The sequence below is a fragment of the Pygoscelis adeliae genome, unplaced genomic scaffold (genome assembly GCF_000699105.1).
Source record: "Pygoscelis adeliae isolate BGI_AS28 unplaced genomic scaffold, ASM69910v1 Scaffold113, whole genome shotgun sequence".
Classification (NCBI taxonomy): Eukaryota; Metazoa; Chordata; class Aves; order Sphenisciformes; family Spheniscidae; genus Pygoscelis; species Pygoscelis adeliae.
Window position 1 is genome coordinate 8,198,621 of NW_008825108.1, and position 18,313 is coordinate 8,216,933.

The following is an 18,313-nucleotide window of genomic DNA, read 5'->3' on the forward strand; positions in this document are numbered from 1 at the left end:
ACCTCAATTAAAATCAGCTTTGGTTAATTTGCTGTTAGTTTATTAATGAATGTCTGGTTTTCTTACAAAGGGAGGAAATGTGCTTCTTAAACGCAACAGAAAAAATCATTACTAAATTCCCCAAGAAAAGAAAAGCCTGATGCTAATAGATGAGTAGGTGTGGAGCACTCCAATACAATTTCTAAATCACAGAATGAGATTAAGATTTAAAATTTTTTTAATCTCTCATGGCATGCTTTTTTGAGGAGGAGAAGGCAGGAAGCAGGAGTTCTTCCTCCCTAGGTTCTCGTTTCCTCGCTGTCTTTCAAACTCTTTATATTCATTTTTAAGTATTTCTAGCTTCTAGCTCTTCTTTCTGCCTTCTGTTTTTCCTTCCTCTGCTGTCTCTCCAGCTCCTCCCTTCTCCAGCCACTTGTATGTATTTCAGAGCTGTGTTCCTCAGAGCCAGCCATGCAGGTGAGGCCAGCAGCAGGGTAGTACACACACGTCACGTGCTCCTCCAGACCGTGCTCTTCTTTGCACTTTTGTCTGTATTGATCAGATGTTCCTCTGAAGAGCAAGAGACTAGTGGACATAGCAGAGGCCCTGCAGCACAGAGGGTCTACTTTCATTAAATCTGGTTTCCAAGAACTGTCCACAATTGCATCACAAGAAAAGAAAGAAGGAAAATCTCAAAAACAATGAGACCCAAAAACATGGTAGTTTGATTATATTTCCTCCCCAGATGGAAGTATGTTTTCAGTGGTTTTTCTCTTTTCTTTTTTTCCTGCCAGCTTCCCAAACTGAGGACAATTTTATCTCCTGATTAACCTAATGGCTACCACCTTTTTTTGAGTATCAGAGTTCTTTGCTTTCATGGCAGAACTGGCCTTCATTGTGAATTCAGGCCACATGCATGCCATGTTCTTGGCTAGCTCTCATTTCTGCTGCCTGGAAAGAGCACTCAAGAGAACGGTGTAGCAATTTGACATTTGTTGCATTCTGCCATTAATTTTCTTAACTAGGGCTAACCAGAAGACAGACATAATGGACCAGTCTCCTTTCCAGTCATTCGCTGAGATCTATAAACCTCCAACTGTCATGTGGCAGGGCTGCTGTATGATTAATAACTTCTTATTCACTTACTGTTGATAGCAGAGAAACATCAGTATTGTGTCGACCCTTAGCAAATACTGGCTATTACATTTTCAATTAGCTTGGTGGATTACTTTTCATCCTCCAGTTGAAGTCTTGTACCATGTCAGTGCCACACCTGTGTAAATGTTATCAGCATATCAGCATTAGATCCCAGAGGATTTGTTGTTCTTCCATAAATGCTCTAGCAAGCAAGCAAGAGCTGCCACTCTTCCGCTGTGCAGTGGCAGCTTACGTCCTAGCCCACTGTGTGCTGGCCAGAGGCTTCCAGTGGGGTCTTGGGAGTTGGGTGCTTGTGGAAAGATCATGTCAGATAAAGCGTAGTTGATGTGAACTGTGCCAAAACACTGATGGTAATGCCCCGAGTAGGAATGCAAGGCCAACACTAGGCATTAAAATCCCAGTATTCTTTGCTGAATAAACAACGCTAATTCTTCTCTTCTTTGATTCTATGTGTGTACCATTTTCTTCATGTCGATAGCAAGGTGGAAATAGGAGGGAGTTGGGGTGGGGGGAAGCTAAAGGTCTACATTTTCTGCAAATTGGGAAGAAGTAAAGTAACTCCAAAGGTATTGGTGTTTCTCCAGCTCTGCTTAAGTACCATGTTCAGCACTAGAAGAAAGCAACTCTCTGAACATTTGCTAGCGATGCAGGTATCTTTTTTCCTTTTAAAGTTTTTCTATCTACAGGAGCAGAAATGGGAACATTTGAATTTTCTAACTTGTCTCAGGTTAGTTCTAGTAACATTTACGGAATATGCGTCCTAAACATTTTCCACACTCGGTGAGCCGTTCGAAATGTCATTACCCACAGATCTAGGAAAAGTTGCCCGCCAGGCCAGACGTCCTGGCTGAATACCAATATCATGAGATGGGCAAGGGAGCATTTGTTATTTTAATCTGAGGAGAAATCTGACATTTTGTACTTTAAAATATCCCTTTACAATTCAAAGATGCTACAGTTGATTGCTCTCCTGCTGTGATTTTTTTTTTATAATATGTAAAGAGCATGCACTGTTTAAATACAGGAGCCTTTCTTGTTGCTGCACCAACTGTTGGGTGTTGTTTAAGGAAAATACGTTGTATTTAAGCTTACCCAGTGATGAATTCTTCTCCATTTCTGATGATTGTTTGGTGAGACTAAAATTTGAAAATAATGCAAATGAATTCATGAAATATAATGAAATCAAATGTAAGGGAGTTATTATTCAACTTAGTTGATAATTCAGAATTCGGAAGCTATTTTTGATTCTGTTACAAAAGTTTAAAACTTGTCCATCAAAAACATGGGATATATTTCAGCTTCTCTTAGTATGACAGCTGCTCATCTTATGACTTTTGACTTTTCCCACAATTCTTTTAAGGAAGTTTGGTTTTAAAACTTTTGAGTTATCTTTGATTCTAAATACCTTCCATTCAGTTCAAGAAACAGATGAGTACCAGTATTTATACAGTAGTAGTAACTGGTCTTTTCTCTAATAATGTGCCCTTGCGGCAGAGGCGGCCAACAGCCTCCTGGGCTGCATCAGGCAGAGCACTGCCAGCGGGTTGAGGGAGGTGATCCTTCCCCTCTACTCAGCCCTGGTGAGACACACCTGGAGTGCTGGGTCCAGTCTTGGGCTCCCCAGCACAAGAGAGACATGGACATAGTGGATCAGGTCCAGCGAAGGGCCACAAAGATGATGAAGGGGCTAGAGCATCTCTCCTATGAGGAAAGGCTGAGAGGGCTGGGACCGTTCAGCCTGGAGAAGAGAAGGTTCAAGGGGGATCTTATCAATGTGTATAAATACCTGAAGGGAGAGTGTGAAGAAAACGGAGCCAGCCTTTTTTAAGTGGTGCCCAGTGACAGGGCCAGTGGCAAGGGACACAAACACGGGAGGTTCCTCCTGAACATCAGGAAACACTTGTTTACTGTGAGGGTGACCAGGCACTGGCTCTGGTTGCCCAGAAAGGTTGTGGAGTCTCCATCCTTGGAGATATTCAGAAGCCATTTGGAGACAGTCCGGGGTAACCTGCTCTACGTGGTCCTGCCTGGGCAGGGGGGGTTGGACCAGGTGACCCGCAGAGGTCCCTTCCAACCTCAACCATTCTGTGATTCTGTCATAAAATAGACTGAAGTTACATTTTAATAGGAAAGAAGACAAAGATTTTAAAGAGTAAAATTTAATCTTAATAGAATGAGGGGAGTTTTTCTATTGACTTCAATGTAATCAGGTTTTGGCAGTAAAAAAGAAATTGCACAAGAGAATTTTTTTTTTTAAATAATCCAGTAGAATATGATTAAGAAGTGTATCTGAAATGTAATCCTTTGAAAATGTTATTTGATTACCAGTTACTAGACTGAATGTGCTATTTTTTTCATTCCCTCTTTCATAAGAAACCAATTGCATCCCCTTGGCATTTATTGCAGATGAACAGGAGAGCTCTGGAGCAATTATTTATACTGTTGAGCTCAAGCGCTATGGTGGGCCTCTTGGAATTACAATCTCTGGTACGGAAGAGCCCTTTGATCCCATAATCATTTCCAGCCTTACAAAAGGAGGATTAGCTGAAAGGTAAATTGGAAAGCAAATTATTTTTAAGCGTTTCTTTTGTCAAGATGAAGATTTATTTTGTTTACCTGAACATGCTAATTTTTGTGGTTTAGCAATTTATTTTTTTATAATTCTCCGAATCTGAGTTTATAATCCTTTTGCTGTCATTTTCTGATCATTGCCAAGCTCAGGAGCATGAGGAATATCTTAACAGGATGTTCTTGCACATACTATACAAGACAGAGCAGAGGATTGTAGTCCTTATTATAAATCACCTAGGAAAGACTAGTCAATCAAACTGCACAGTCACAGGAACATTTTAGCAGCCTTTTAAAAGCCATAGCCTTGTAAAGTAGAATAGGTAAGGAAAGCACTTCATGTGTCTTAAGTTTATCTGAAAATATGCCGCTTATCGTATACACACACTGCATCTGTATGTGCACTTACATACACCGTAGCGAGCATTATCTGAGGCGGAGAAATGCTCCTCATGGTAAGTGATGTATAGAGAGTAATGAAAATGCTAAGGTTTTCTATCGCCTGTTATTTCTAGGACAGGTAGAGTCATTGCAACTGGTACCTTTGGTGGTGGTTTCAGAGAGAACTGACAGCACAGAAAACATGGTATTGTGCGCAGCCAGAACAAACAGTGCTTTTACACAAAAAGAATTTATTTTCTTCTCTTGATATGATCCATCCTGAAAGCCACACTGGTGAAATAGCTGGTTACTTGCTCACAGTGCCATTATCTGTTACGCTGTGAGACTTCTAGAAACTTGACTCATTTCAGAATTTACTGAGCTGTCTGAGATTGCTTTTAAACAGGTGGGCTGCAATGAATATCATCCATAGGTGATTAACCCACCTACTGCAGTAACACAGAAATCCGCATCTCCATGCCTCAACTCTGCTATTGTCACTACAGCAAAGGTGACTTGCTTTAAGTGTTTCTAACAAAAGAATTACTCTGTAACACAGCTATAAAAGCAAAATGAAAGAAAGGGAGATGAGACTTTCATGCTCCAAATATGCGAAGAAATTGCCTTTGTTGCTTTATATGCTCCTCAGTGTTTTACTTCTCTCTAATTGTAGGACTGGGGCAATTCACATAGGAGACAGAATCCTAGCAATAAATAGTAGCAGTCTGAAAGGAAAACCTTTGAGTGAAGCCATTCATTTATTACAGATGGCAGGAGAAACTGTCACCTTGAAAATCAAGAAGCAGACAGATGGTGAGTATGGCCAAGGGTAGCATCAGTGGTCTTTAATGCGTGTGTTGTTACAGATTAACAAGCAGTTAGGCCATCCCTGGAAAAACGTTGTGTCAGTAGTAAAAAGCATATTCTTAGAACTGCAGTAAAGCAATGACCACCACCCCCTTTTCTTTTTTTATAATCCTGTTCAGCTACCAGTCCCAAGAAATTTTCTGTCCCTGTGGGTCACATAAGTGAACTGAGCGATGCTGAAGATGAAACCTCTGCTGCACAGAAATCTGGCAAACTCTCAGACATCTATTCCACTACAGTCCCAAGTGTTGACAGCGCAGTAGAGTCATGGGACGGCTCTGGTATTGATACCAGCTTTGGAAATCAAGGTACTATCAAGAATGCAATTGACATTTAAAGTAGAAATTATCACCGTCATGGCTGACCTTCCTTTGCCTTAAGGAGAACTTTATCTGTACCAACTTTAAACCCTGTACTTCGTAATGTGCCGGTGTTTCATTATGACCACACACCTTGCCAGGCAGCATGATTTCTTACACTTGGCTGGCCTCAGATTCATTCTTTCATGACAATGTGATGTGTTATGAAGCATTTATCAACACATTAACAGGCTTTTGTTAGCTTTACTGACGTCTGAATAGCCTAGTCCATAGCTCATCCACAGCTAAATGAGTTTATCCTTCAAATACAGATCAATGCAAGGCACAGAACACACTGAAGATGTTCATGAATTTGATGCTCATATGCAGTAATTTTTAACTGACAACAGATTTATTATAAACTGCTGAAGGGGGAACATTAGGCGTTGCTTATGATTTGTAAATCTTTGGCTTCTTCCTCATTCCTACAGCATTAACATCTAACTTTCAGCCCCCCAAAACAATCATTCTATTTAAAGACATGATTTTCTTTAACACTAAATTTTCTACTTCTGTTTGACTATTGTTTTACATAGGATTTTCAAATAATTTCATTTTAGTTTGTAAGACATTTATTTAGGCAGTGAGGAATACAGACATCTTGTAATATTTTAGATGACAGAAAAAATAACTTCCATGCAGCTTCAGTGTTCTATTTAACTCTCTCTAAAATGTTTATTTCCGTAGTAAAGCAGGTATTCCCACTACCTGGCAGGTATTTGGACAGGTAGATCCTTACCTCAAATAATTTTTGCTCGCTCGCTCTGGTTGCACACATTCTTTCAATTTTATTTCTCTGTTTCTTTCTGTTGCTTTCTGGTAGTAGCTCATGGACAGCTGTTTTGTACCCTCACACAGAGAACTGAAACCGAGCTCTGCCCAGCAGATTTCCCATACAGACTGAAGTTCTGTGCAGATTACTTTCATTGCTATTCTCTAATGTGCCCGCTCAGTGATAACACTGGTGGTTTCTGCTGGAAAGCAGAACATTTCCTTTGAAACTGGCTGAGCTGCTTGAGATCAAGAAGTAGCTGATGTCACTACTGGTGGCCATTTTTTTCTGTTCTTTAATTTTTAAGTATTTCATAGCCTTATTGCATATATTTGGCATCAACATACTTTAAATAAGACCATCTCAATACATTTAATTATAACTCCTGTTTTCTACATTTTACTTTTAATTTACTGTTCCATATAACATTTTATTTAGTACTCAATGTACTGGGCTAAACCCCCCCTGTCTAATTTGTATTTCACTGGAGTTAGAGTTGGGATGAATTTGTCCCCTTTTCTGTTTTTAACTGTTTTGGTCAGTTTATCTAAATAAATCATGCTAGATTTTCTTCTGATATTTTTAAGTTCTAAGAAGAAATATTGCTGAAAAAGTGCCAAAATGATAGTTCTCATTTCCTGGGTGAATTGATGATATTTGGAGCAAATTGTTCAACTGTGGAAAAGATTGAGGCCCAGACTGCTTTCCTAAGTCCTGATCACTCAAATGCCATGCCAAAACGAAACCAGTATCTCAAAGCAGGGTTTTTTTCTAACTCCCCTGAAAATATCAGCCCAGACTTGGCTGGATACATGGCACTTCTGCTAAACAGCCTGAGTGTAATCAGATTTGCACCTTATCCCTTGCTGTGGTACTAATGTGACCCACATTTCTGTTAAAGTTCATTCTGTCTTGACCTGTCAAGTTGAGTTTGGCTTCTCTCCAAACCTTTCTTGGCATAAGCACAGGCTAAGCAAATTGAGGAGTTTGGGGAATGTTTCTGGAGCACCAGATAATGTTTTATCCTATTAGTTACTAATTTAATGCTGGTGAGCAGTCTTTTCTCTCCTTGAATTAATACCCCATTTTCTACCTTTGTCTAATGTGTCTGCCTTAATAATCTGGAGCCTTCCCCACACAGCAGTCACATTTTCACAACCAAAACCCTTCCTAGAATCTGGGAGTATGTTAACGTCTGCCAATTAGCTGGAGAAGGCACACAACTCTGTAGTTACGTGGGATTTGAGGGAGACAGGTCTAGACTGATTTATGGAAGCAAATTGCCCTCTTCAGAGAGGTGACAGCAGTGATATTTGTTAGTCATCCACAAAATAAGACTTCCTAATCCAATATGCACATCAGAAAATGCCAACTATAGAGCTAGAAAAGGCATATGTCAAGATGAAATATATATAGCAGCTCTACTGTAATGGATTTTGCTTACCAGATCAGCATCAGCTTGTGACAAGTCGATCCATGTGTTCTTCTTGATACATCACTTGGAAGCCAGACTGTCTGGTTCCTACCTGGAATTCAAATTACACTTAATTCAGTTAAAGAAATACTATTGAACTAATACCAACATTGCTTGTATGATAAAAGCACCCAGAAATAAACTAAGTGCAGGTCTCCCTTCCACAAAGGGGCATGGTACAGAGATTCCCATGTTGGCCTTTATGCAGGGGTTGTATTAATGGGTCCTTGCCTCACCAGTGCCGAGACAGCTGCCCTCCTTCCTGTTCTGGCATTACTCCACTTAATGGTCACTCGAGAGCCTCTGCACCATGCCAACTTTTGCATCTAGGTAGCCAAGATTCCCACGTTGGCCTTTATGCAGAGCAGTGCAGGGCTGTGACAGCACAGTCCTGCACTTGTATTAATGGGTCCTTGCCTCACCGGTGCCGAGACAGCCGCCCTCCTTCCTGTTCTGGCATTACTCCACTTAATGGTCACTCGAGAGCCTCTGCACCATGCCAACTTTTGCATCTAGGTAGCCATTCTACAGACTGGTAGTATTGTGCATAATTGACACTAATGTGTCACTAATTTTTGGCCGCACTGCTTCCAAATTTGAGAAAGTTACCAGGAGGAAGAAAAAACTTCCTTGCTAGTAATCGGAAAAGTCAAGTTGATGGGGTTTTTTAAAGCATCCTTGCGAACTCTTTTTTCAATAGGTATGAAGCGCAGTTTTCTTAATAGCTTAGGTTTAAATTTGGGCATGACCACGTTAACACATACTTAACACATCCATAACGCACGTGATTTACTCACTAGTATTCCATGTATGATGTCAAACTGGAAATTGATAAATTGTGAAGACATCTAGAACTAAACATGAGAAGCAGCTGAGACATAAACCGTAGAAGAGTGTTAGATATATTTAAGATTTTGCTTTCAGTGGACTTTCACAGGAGAAGCTCTAGAGCACACCTAATTGCAGGCGTAATTTAGGTCATAAGTAATCTACTACTACTGCAAAAAAAAAGGAAGCAATCATGAGTCTGCATCCAAGTTCTAGAGAACCCAGCTTCAGAGATGTGCTGTTCTGTCATTACAACATATACAGTGCCGTAAATATATAATTCATCTTTTTAGGACACAGCTATCAGGCTTCAGGATACAACTTCAATGCCTATGAATGGAGGAGTCCTAAACAGACTAGTTTGTCCCCTCCAAGCAAACCGCGAAACCACCCGTTTCATGATACTGGGCTGAGTGATGACGAATGGGACCGACCTACAGCAAGCAGGTAAGTTCCCATACGAGTTTCTGTTTTCTGATTTGCAGCTGCAGCAGTGCCTCAAAAATGAACACTTACTGTCTGGAATGAAATTATGTTTTTTCTAATGCAGCTGGAACAGCTCTTCCTTTAAATACGAGATACAGTATTTGTACTTCATGAAACTTATTGGAGTAGATCAGTGACATTTATGGAAGATTATGATGCCAAAACCAAGACGTGTATTTATTTTGAGTTACTTCAGACAAAAAAACACAGCATTTATCTCTTAAGAATAAACAAACAAAAAAATTAGGGCATTCCCCTGGGTAAGTTTCAGAAAAAACCTGCTCTGTTTTCCACTCCACAAAAATAAACCTACAAGTAAAGTGGCTAATAATCTTTTGTCTTCCATGAAAATTCTTCATTTTGGTTTGTGCAAAGAAGCAGAAATTACAGTCTTCTTCCATAAATGCTTGAGACACCTGCAGTGATTCAGTAGGAGAACAAAGTGATCCAGGTAGAAATGTCTTGTCCAAAGCTATGGTAATTTGCCATGCGTTCATTCCTCTCCTTCTGAGAAGTCAATCTCCTTTTCAATGCATTTCTCTGCGGGCAAAAGAACTTCTTGAGGGAAAAATGCATAGCTGACAATGCTTGGAGATAGTGAAACACCCAAAAGTCTCTTATTTTCTATTCTAAGGATGATCCGGCAGTGGAACCACTGCAGAGACTTGGGTAATTCCTGCCAAAGAACAGTTCTTCCTCAGACAAGGGAAGACAGACATCACAGAAAGATTTCTGTGCTCTTCGTACCCATCCTCAGGACTTGCAGACATGCATGTCCTTCGTTAGAAATACAGTTTCTTGGTGTAGCAGCACAATGAGCCTGAAATCCCAGTCTGTGAGAAACTCAAGTTTAGTGCTAGAGAGAACCTTTCTGGTTCCTGTATAAACATACTGGATAAGTAAATCCTTAAGGTCCAGTCTGTTACCTTCGAAATACAAATCAAGGCAAGGCTTAGATGCCAGTGTTGCTTTTCAGAATCTGAACGACAAATCCTCCGATACAGCAGGTTGCCCAGTGGCATTTTGTCTGGAGACAAGTCTGGCCAGATGATAGCTAAGATCTGGGCAGCTCCTTTGGTCCCTACTGGCCAGAAGCATACTAGAAGTTTTCATAGGCTAGTAGTGGGCAATATTTAATAAAGGAAATGACCATAGTTTTATTCATACCTCCCATTCTTGGTAAGTTACTATCTTTAATTTCTATTTAATTAATATTTAATTAATATAATTAATTATTATATTAACTTACTAAAGTTAATATCTTTAATTTAATAGCAGCATCTTTATCCACAGTTAAAGCCCATCTTTTGTTTCTCAGCTGAGATGCAGCCATAGATTCCAGAACACCTACTGTTCTGCAGTTACATAAGTAATAGGCTGAAAAAGTTGATGAGCAGAGAACCAGGAAGCTGGATTGTAAAATACAGAATCTTCTAAATGAGAAGCATGTATTCTGCTACTATTTTAAAGTGCTATTCAACAGAAAGAATGCACAATAAGGGATCTTGTTCTACTTGACAATGTGGCTTACACCTGGGATATGTGGCACAAATTAAGATAATGATTATTTTAATCCTGTATCTGTAAAATGGATTATGCCACACTTGATGGTGTTTCTATACCAAGTGCTGGAGTATTTGAGAAGGGCATGTCTGTTCTTCCAGCCTGTTACAGGGATGCCCAGAAAACCACCTCATCTCTGCCTCTAGCTAAGCATCTTATCTTCTTCTCCAACACTAAAAAGTAATTTTTTCTTACCTTTATTTTGTGTAGCACAGCTTCCAAGAATATGTGGCAACAGAAGGAGACTGAGACATTGGGAGAGAATCAAGAAAACCATTTAAAGCAAACTTCTGTAGAAAGATCAGGGGGAGAGAGCATCAGAAGCATGAAGAAAGAGGGCAAGATGTGGAAAGGTGCCTCTGGTGGGCAAAGGAAAGGTGGGGGACAGCTGGAAGAGTGGAATACTTCCAGGTAGGAGAACAAAGAGTGCACAGGAGTGAGATCCAGCTGGGCTGAGGGGGGTGGGGCGGGAAGAAAGTTGAACTGAGAAAAGGAGAAAAACAGGGTAAAAGCAGAAAACACATCATTAACATGCCGTTGAGTGACAGTGAAATTCCAGTTGGCAAGCAAATGAAACCAGAGAGCTTAAACCGCTCTGTAGCCTGGTGTCTACCTATCACTGGCAGGTAGGACAAGTCTGTTACAGTTCCTGCTCCAGGGAGAATTTTTTGCACATTAAAACAATACTTACAGGAATGAGTCTGCCAGATCCTACAACATCCTATCACCTCCTGAATTTAACAAAAAAAAAAAAAAATTCTCTCTCATATGGCAATAAGAACCAAATCATAGGCACCTGTGTCTTCATATCTGTCCCACTACCTCTCCTTCAGTATTTTTATGCATCTAAATTTCCAATGGCTCTTTGAATAAGCATCAGAAAACCAGATATATTCATTATAGGTCAAACAGTATTTCACATGACATAAAATCAATCTCTCAGGTTTCAGAAAAAAAAAGCCATCTAGATGAGAAATAATTTTGGTACCTCTTTTTTTCTGGTGCAGTAGCTCAGCCACAAATCAGTTTATTCACATCGCTGTAATGGAGATGCAAAAGTTGAGCATTTCACACACCAGGAGACAAGACTCAGAGAAAAGGCAAAAGAGAAGGTGAGGGCAGAAAAAGGAATTGCTTCAGCTAAAAAGAGGTCCAGCCGTATAGGCATCATGATTTCAGATTTCACAGAAGTCAGAGAAGAAATGGACCTCCAGGTCTAGGAAATCCAGTCTTTGCTGTCACAGGCAATTACCTCAAATAATCCTGTTCATTAACTCAAGTTCCATTTTATAGTGTTAGTATGCAATATAAAGAAAGGTATTGTAATGGATAAATTAGTCTACGTTCAGCATTGGCTATTAAAACAACTACTTAGGTTTATTGAAAGAGCTAATTTCAGAAGTCAAGGATCTTTCTAAAATCATGTTTTAAATACTTTCTTATCTTGCCTGGGAGGAATTGCATCTGTGATCTGAGTAGGTATTCTCACCGTTGCTGTATCTATTGCAATATCTTAGAAGAGACACTGATGCTAGATGGAGAATCATTGCAATAAGAGATTGAAATGGCTGACCATTGTCTGCTTGACTGATCATAACTGTAAGAAAGCATCTCTGAGGCAGAGTATCATGCGTGTGAAGCATTCAAGCTGTCGTCTGTTGTGCTGGGCAATTATCCTATTTAAAAGCTATTCTGTTAACAGTGTTACATTCACGCTATTCTCAGTAATACATTGTTTGTCAAGCAAGGCCTCAGATGCTTCCATAATAGTGTTTGCTCTGTTTACGTGCTGTTAAGCACCACTAGCTGCAGTCCATGGGCAGCTGCTCCAGAGTAACAGCTTGCTGCCACCGAAAGGGTGAATTCTCGTTCTTTCCTTCCTCATCCTTCCCCTTGTGCCTTTCACATAATCAGCCCCCTCCCGTGCAGCAGCTCTGACGCTTGTGCGAACCTTCTTTGAGCCGATTCCCCTTGCTAAGACAGCAAAAAACTCCTGCTTCCTCCCCACACACACATACACTGTAACGGCGTTGCTTTGGGCTGTGTTGCTGCAGTCCAGAGCTGGCGGTTTTTATCAGACCTCTCTTGCGGGGCAACTTCCCGAAGCATCGCTGTCACCAACGTTTTGCTCAAGAGTGACAGTAATAAGGCTTCGGTGCGTTTATGAAACACAGAGACCAAAGTCTCCATGCAAGACAGTTGCATCCCTGCAAGTTTCTCTGTGTTTCCGTATGAAATGAGTGGAGCAGTTTCTATGATGGCAGTCAGGTGGGCTTAAACTGATAATGATAAATGCAGCCTAGACTGCTGGAATCAGGTAAAAAGCACCACCATCCCTCTTTTGCAGAATGCTGTTTGCAAAAATGAGGGCTCTTTTTACATTCCCTGGGAGAAGTCTGTGAGGTTGAAAGGTTTTATTGCAAATATTCATTGCATGGAGCAGCTCTGCACACAGCTACTGGTTGATTCATTAATTTTCATAGGGAGGTCCCAGTTTCAATCCAGTAAAATGTGTATTGAATTGTTCTTGGAATCCATTTATCTCCTTACTGAATAACTTGCTGCTCAGATCCTGCCAGCTGCCAGCGACTGCCAGGTTATGAGAAGACTTGTCTGTCATGTGCTCTGCATGCTCATCCAGCGACTCTTCCCCACTCTCCTGCCTACCTACCGTAACGTCCTGTCATTCAAGTTGCAATCTGTGGCAAGGCACGTGTGTAAAATGTATTTTTCGAGGGAAAAAAAAGTCCACATTTTTTTAACCTCTCGTTGTAAATCTAGCTTCACAGGTACCCATGATAACATCGAGGCTGACCAGGAGGAAAATTTCTGGTCTCAGGCTCTGGAGGATTTAGAGACCTGTGGCCAGTCAGGAATTCTGAGGGAACTAGAGGTAGAACAATCTTAACCTTTCTTTCCGATTATAGAGAAATATAATGGTTTTGGTTTGGTTTACATTCATTTTATTTTCTCCTTTTTTTCTTTTAAGTTGCACTAATCACACCAATTCATTTAAAAGCTTTAACCCCTCTCCACAGGACAAGGCTGACAGGCGTCTGTGTTTGAGAAACATGACTCTCTTGGTACCTACCCTTTACCTTTATATTTTTGCTTGTGCAGCTGCCTCCCCCACCCCTAACCAGAGCTGTTTTCTTTTGTACAATGCAACCAAAATTCTACAAACATGTTCACCCCAGAGCTTTTGACTTGCAGCTTCTGCTGTGCATAACCACTGATGCTGTCTGCACAGGCAGCAAATGGCGCAGAACTTCTTAAGTGGGCATAACCTTCCTGCAGCAGTGCATCCCATTCTCTGACAGACGCTTTGTGCAGCTTTTCTTAGCATGTTGTAGGTTGTCTTTCAAACTGAAACTTAATCTGATTAAGATGAACATAAAAGAAAATCAGCTTTTCAAAATGTTTACCTATAATCTTACCACTCTGCAAAAAAAGCTGCCAGTGTGAGAAGTGTTCGTTATACAGCAGTTTCTTGCCTACGTAACAAATTTTCATATTTCATCCTGAAGTTAAATGCAAATCTAACCGTGCTTCGTGTTAGATTGTGAGGTGGGTAGAGGGGGAAGGGAACAGAGACAGAGTAACTTTGAGTCTTTATTTTTCTAATCACCTTTTCTCTAAGTTGTCTAACCAGAACAATTAAGATTATACTGCCACTTAAAGCTGCGGAATGAAAGGTCCTAAAATATTTTCTTTTATGTTCTTTTAAATTCCTGGAGCTGCAAAACCGGCAGAATCTCATTTTCATTTTTATGTTATATAAAGTCCTTTAGCAGCCAGGAGGAATGTGAATGGCATAACTGGGTGAAAGTTTTTCAGTTCAGATTAATTTACTTCCTCAAATTTATGGCTTTTATATTGCATGTATGGGTAGGAAAATGTGATTCTCATGTATTTGTTATTGCAAACCAGAGAAATGTAGGAGAAAATGTTATACTGGTTTAATTCCATAGTTAGATGTGGTTCAGTACCGCAGGCTTCTCTTGCAATTTTCAATATTCAGAGCACAATAAAAGGATATGGAAATAGATAATTCCGAAATGGAAATAGATCATTCACGCTGACCAGAATTCAGTTACTTCAACACGTTGAATTTTCCTCAGCCTTTCACAAAAGTGAAATTCAGAACTGTAGATGCTGTACCATTTATAGCATCGCTTTGTTGCACAACCCACAGCTCTGAAAAGAAAGCAAGACTCATTCAGTATGACAGGATGCTGAGAATGGCGATGCCTCTATTTTATGCAGTGCCATTGCGTAGTCCAAGGACTCCTTACCGTTTTTCATTTCAAGGTCTTCAGCCAAAGAGCAAAGAAAAGTGTTGTTTGCCAAGTCCTCTGGATGCTTTTGCTCCATCAGGGACTAATATCAGTCATTACGGAGCACAAGAGAGACTGTTAAGGCTACGATGTATTATCTCGTAGTGAAAGTAGTGCCGGAGCTGGGAGAAAGAAGGGTGACAGACATGCTCACCAGAGCCAGAAGCAAACGTTTATTTGCCGGTTTTCCCCTTATTTTTTCCCCCTTCATTTTTACTTCTCATTTTCAAGCAGGCTGCCTGCATCCTGTCCCAGTGAGAGTTCAGGTTATGGCCTTTCAATTTCCCTTTTTGCTTGTCCACCGGCTCCAGGGAGAATAAATAGGAAATTCAGCATACCCCATCCCAGCAGTGGCACCTCTGTACGGTGCCTCTGCCAAAGTGCATTTGCCTCCTGTTCCCCAGAGCAGAAAGTCTTTCACGAGGGAGGAGGCTCGTTGCGGTGCACTGGTGCTTTTCATGTCAGTCTGTTCCACCCAGTGGATGAGATGACTTCTGCCGTCGTCTTTCAAGATTTCACCCTCCGTGCATTCTTGCATCTAACACAACAGGCTAGCTTTTACTGAGATTAAAAACAGCAGTGAGACAGGGGCTTGTATCTCTGAAGTACTGGTGCTAAGCTAAGGCCGTTACTCTTGCAATATGCGTGTTATGCAAAGTTTCTTTCCAGGCAGTGAGCTTACCTGCACTGAGCTTTCCCCGGCCTGGGATGGTATCCGGGCACGCTCTCTGCCGGTGCTCACTCTAGAGCTGCCTACGTATTCTGCTGACTCACATTTTTTTACCTTGCACACAGCGTCTGAATTGTAAATGCCTTCCTATAGTTCCGATTCCAACAAATGCAATTATGCCGCAACTTAAATATCATTTTTTTTACATGTAAAATATTTTTAAAATAAGTGATTATACTACACACTCTTCAGTCTGCCAGGGGACTAGCTTACAAGCATAGCCGTCCTAGTGCTCAGTATTTTAGTTTGAAATGCCATCTGAAAACTTTTGCCCATAGGGTTTTGTTATCGTCGTCGTGTTTTGTTGTGGTCCTTTATTTTATAGTGACTTGCAAGCAGATTGAACATCTATCCTCTTGCCTTTTGCTGTGCCCTGAGTGACTGTGTTTTAACAAAGAATAGAGATGTTTTTCCTACTGCTATGAATTAACCGCTTACTTAACCCACATTCTGTGTAAAAATTAACCTGTTCGTTAATGCTCTAGGCCACAATTATGTCAGGAAGCACAATGAGTTTGAACCATGAAAACCCACAACCTCGTAGCCAGCTGGGAAGACAAGCCAGCTTCCAGGAAAGAAGTACTGTAAGGCCACACTACAGTCAAACTACTCGTAGCAACACGTTGCCATCAGATGTGGGAAGAAAGTCCATGGTTCTGAGAAAAATTAAGCAAGAAATGAAAGAAATCATGTCACCAACTCCTGTGGAGTTACACAAGGTGTGTAATTTTCTTCTGACAGCTTTGAAATAATATATTCAGCATAGGGAATCTAATTATATGGCAATACAGTAAGCACTTTTTATTTTGACTCCACAGCTGTAATTTGGGGGCCATGCATGTTAGTTCTTAACAAACACATTAATGATACATCCTTATGGGGGAAACAAACAAATATGCATCCTTGTCTACTATTTCATTTTACAATAAATCCTCAAAAGGGACTGCTCTTTTGCAGGGAGGATCCACTGGTAATTTGAACTGAGAATACCAGCAACTCATCTCTGCAAAATGTGTTCATTAAGAAAGCAAAGTTTAATTTCTAGAAAATACATTTCTTTAGGAAATTACCCGGGAGGGTTTGGGGTTCCCATTGGTCCTTTTTCAAATTAACACTCATTTTGAATCAAATACATGAGACTCAATGTAGATAATGTAGAATGTTATTTCAAATTAGCTATTGCTTCTCTTCTCTTTATAATTCCTTTGCTGTAAAAAGGATAACTAATCTTCAGTCTATGCAACTTTTCACTGCTCAAGACTGTTGAAATCACCTGGTGATATGAAGGTGGCTCTGCACCCCAAGGAAATACCGGATAAAGTCTCTTTAGACGTGCAGAGCAAACACCCTACCAGCTTAAGTCTCATGTCCAGTGAGGCAATAACAGCAACCAGGTTCCAAAACTTTGGGGGACGTTAGAATGCTGTTCTACTTGATGGGAATGAGCCACCCATCTCCTGCACCCATCATCCTCTTAAAGGTCTGAGATCTTCCCAGAGAGGAGGCAGAAGCATGGAGAAATTTCGTTAAGATGTCACATGTTGTCCTTCTCAAGAGAGTTGTTTTGGTTTCTAGTCCCTGCGGGTTTGACTGAGTTTAGTTTGTAGTTCATTCAGTTTAGTTCAGTGAGGTAAGGACTCACTCAGTATGGGCTAAATGAGTGTTTGTGGAAGGTAGTAGAGACTGGATTTATGTATGGAAAATGAACCCATTGCCAATGTAAACAATCAATAGGATGTGTTGTGATAGTTCTAAGCTATTCATATTTCCAGCTTGATGTGAAGTGATTAATGGAGTTAGTTACTGTGCTCAGTTTTCCTGAGTGGCGAGTAAATGTGAGATATAAAACAAAACTACGCCAATAGGCATTTCGTGGTGCGCTCACATTCAGCAAAGGCACAGTTTTCTCCTATGGATTATAAAACCAGCCTTTCATGATTGATAAAATAAATCCTTTCCTGGAAAGGAGGAGTCAGATTTGTATTACTGAGTCAGTATTCTGTGATAGCTGCTAGCTCTTAAGAATCCTGGGCAGTAAAAAATACCCTGTCCTTGAGCTTTCCCTCTCTTCAGTTGTCTATTTTTTAAGATTGCTGTGACCTTCCGTTTTAGTAATTTCCAGTTTTTGTTCAGACAATATACCCGCTTTTCCACTGTCTGCTGAAGTGATGCCGAGTTTGCTTATGTTGTCTATTCTGTCATCCAGAAAAGAGTAATTTCCTTTCTAAAAATCTAAAAGTTGAACCCGCACCAAGGATTTTCCAAATCCTTACAGTCGTTGAAGAAAAATAGAAACGAGTGACTGGATCTTACGGTCCGATTCACCAAAGTGGGCTTGTACCCCTATGGTCACCCATGCAGGTTAACCCAAGCATCGTGGGCTGCTTTTGTATTCATGCCCATTACTTTCTCTCTCCTCCTTCATTTTTGTATTAGACCTCTAGTTTAACACTAATGATCAGTTCGGTTGCTATTTCTCATGGACAGCTCGTCCAATGAGAGTTTTCCAGAAGAGCTGCAAATGCCACAGGAATGACTTCACTTCACTGTCAGAGAAATGCCTTGATTTAAGTATTTTTCATAACAGGTCTTTCTTACTGGCAAATGTGCTCCGCCCTCTGCAGGCAAATGTCCTAATCAGCCGGGCCACTGATGGGGCAACCAGTGAAATAAGAACAGTTTTGGAAAACTGTGATGGTATGAACAGTCTTTGAAATACAAGCTAAGACACAGCTTGCCTAAGACTTACCTCAGCAAGAGGTTCAAGCATGTACTTGGCTGCATGCTGCTGAGCTTTCCCAGTTTCTTCAG

General features: G+C 40.6%; 1 protein-coding gene across 1 annotated transcript in view; it reads left to right on the top strand.

The window, feature by feature from the left end:
- GRIP1 (glutamate receptor interacting protein 1) overlaps positions 1-18,313 on the top strand; it is a 242,504-nt gene that overhangs the window by 216,827 nt on the left and 7,364 nt on the right. The window contains exons 16-22 of the mRNA XM_009327570.1: positions 3,544-3,688; positions 4,760-4,899; positions 5,073-5,261; positions 8,680-8,833; positions 10,646-10,846; positions 13,217-13,328; positions 15,988-16,221. Of these exons, the coding sequence (XP_009325845.1) occupies positions 3,544-3,688; positions 4,760-4,899; positions 5,073-5,261; positions 8,680-8,833; positions 10,646-10,846; positions 13,217-13,328; positions 15,988-16,221 (1,175 nt within the window). The remainder of the gene's footprint in view (positions 1-3,543; positions 3,689-4,759; positions 4,900-5,072; positions 5,262-8,679; positions 8,834-10,645; positions 10,847-13,216; positions 13,329-15,987; positions 16,222-18,313) is intronic.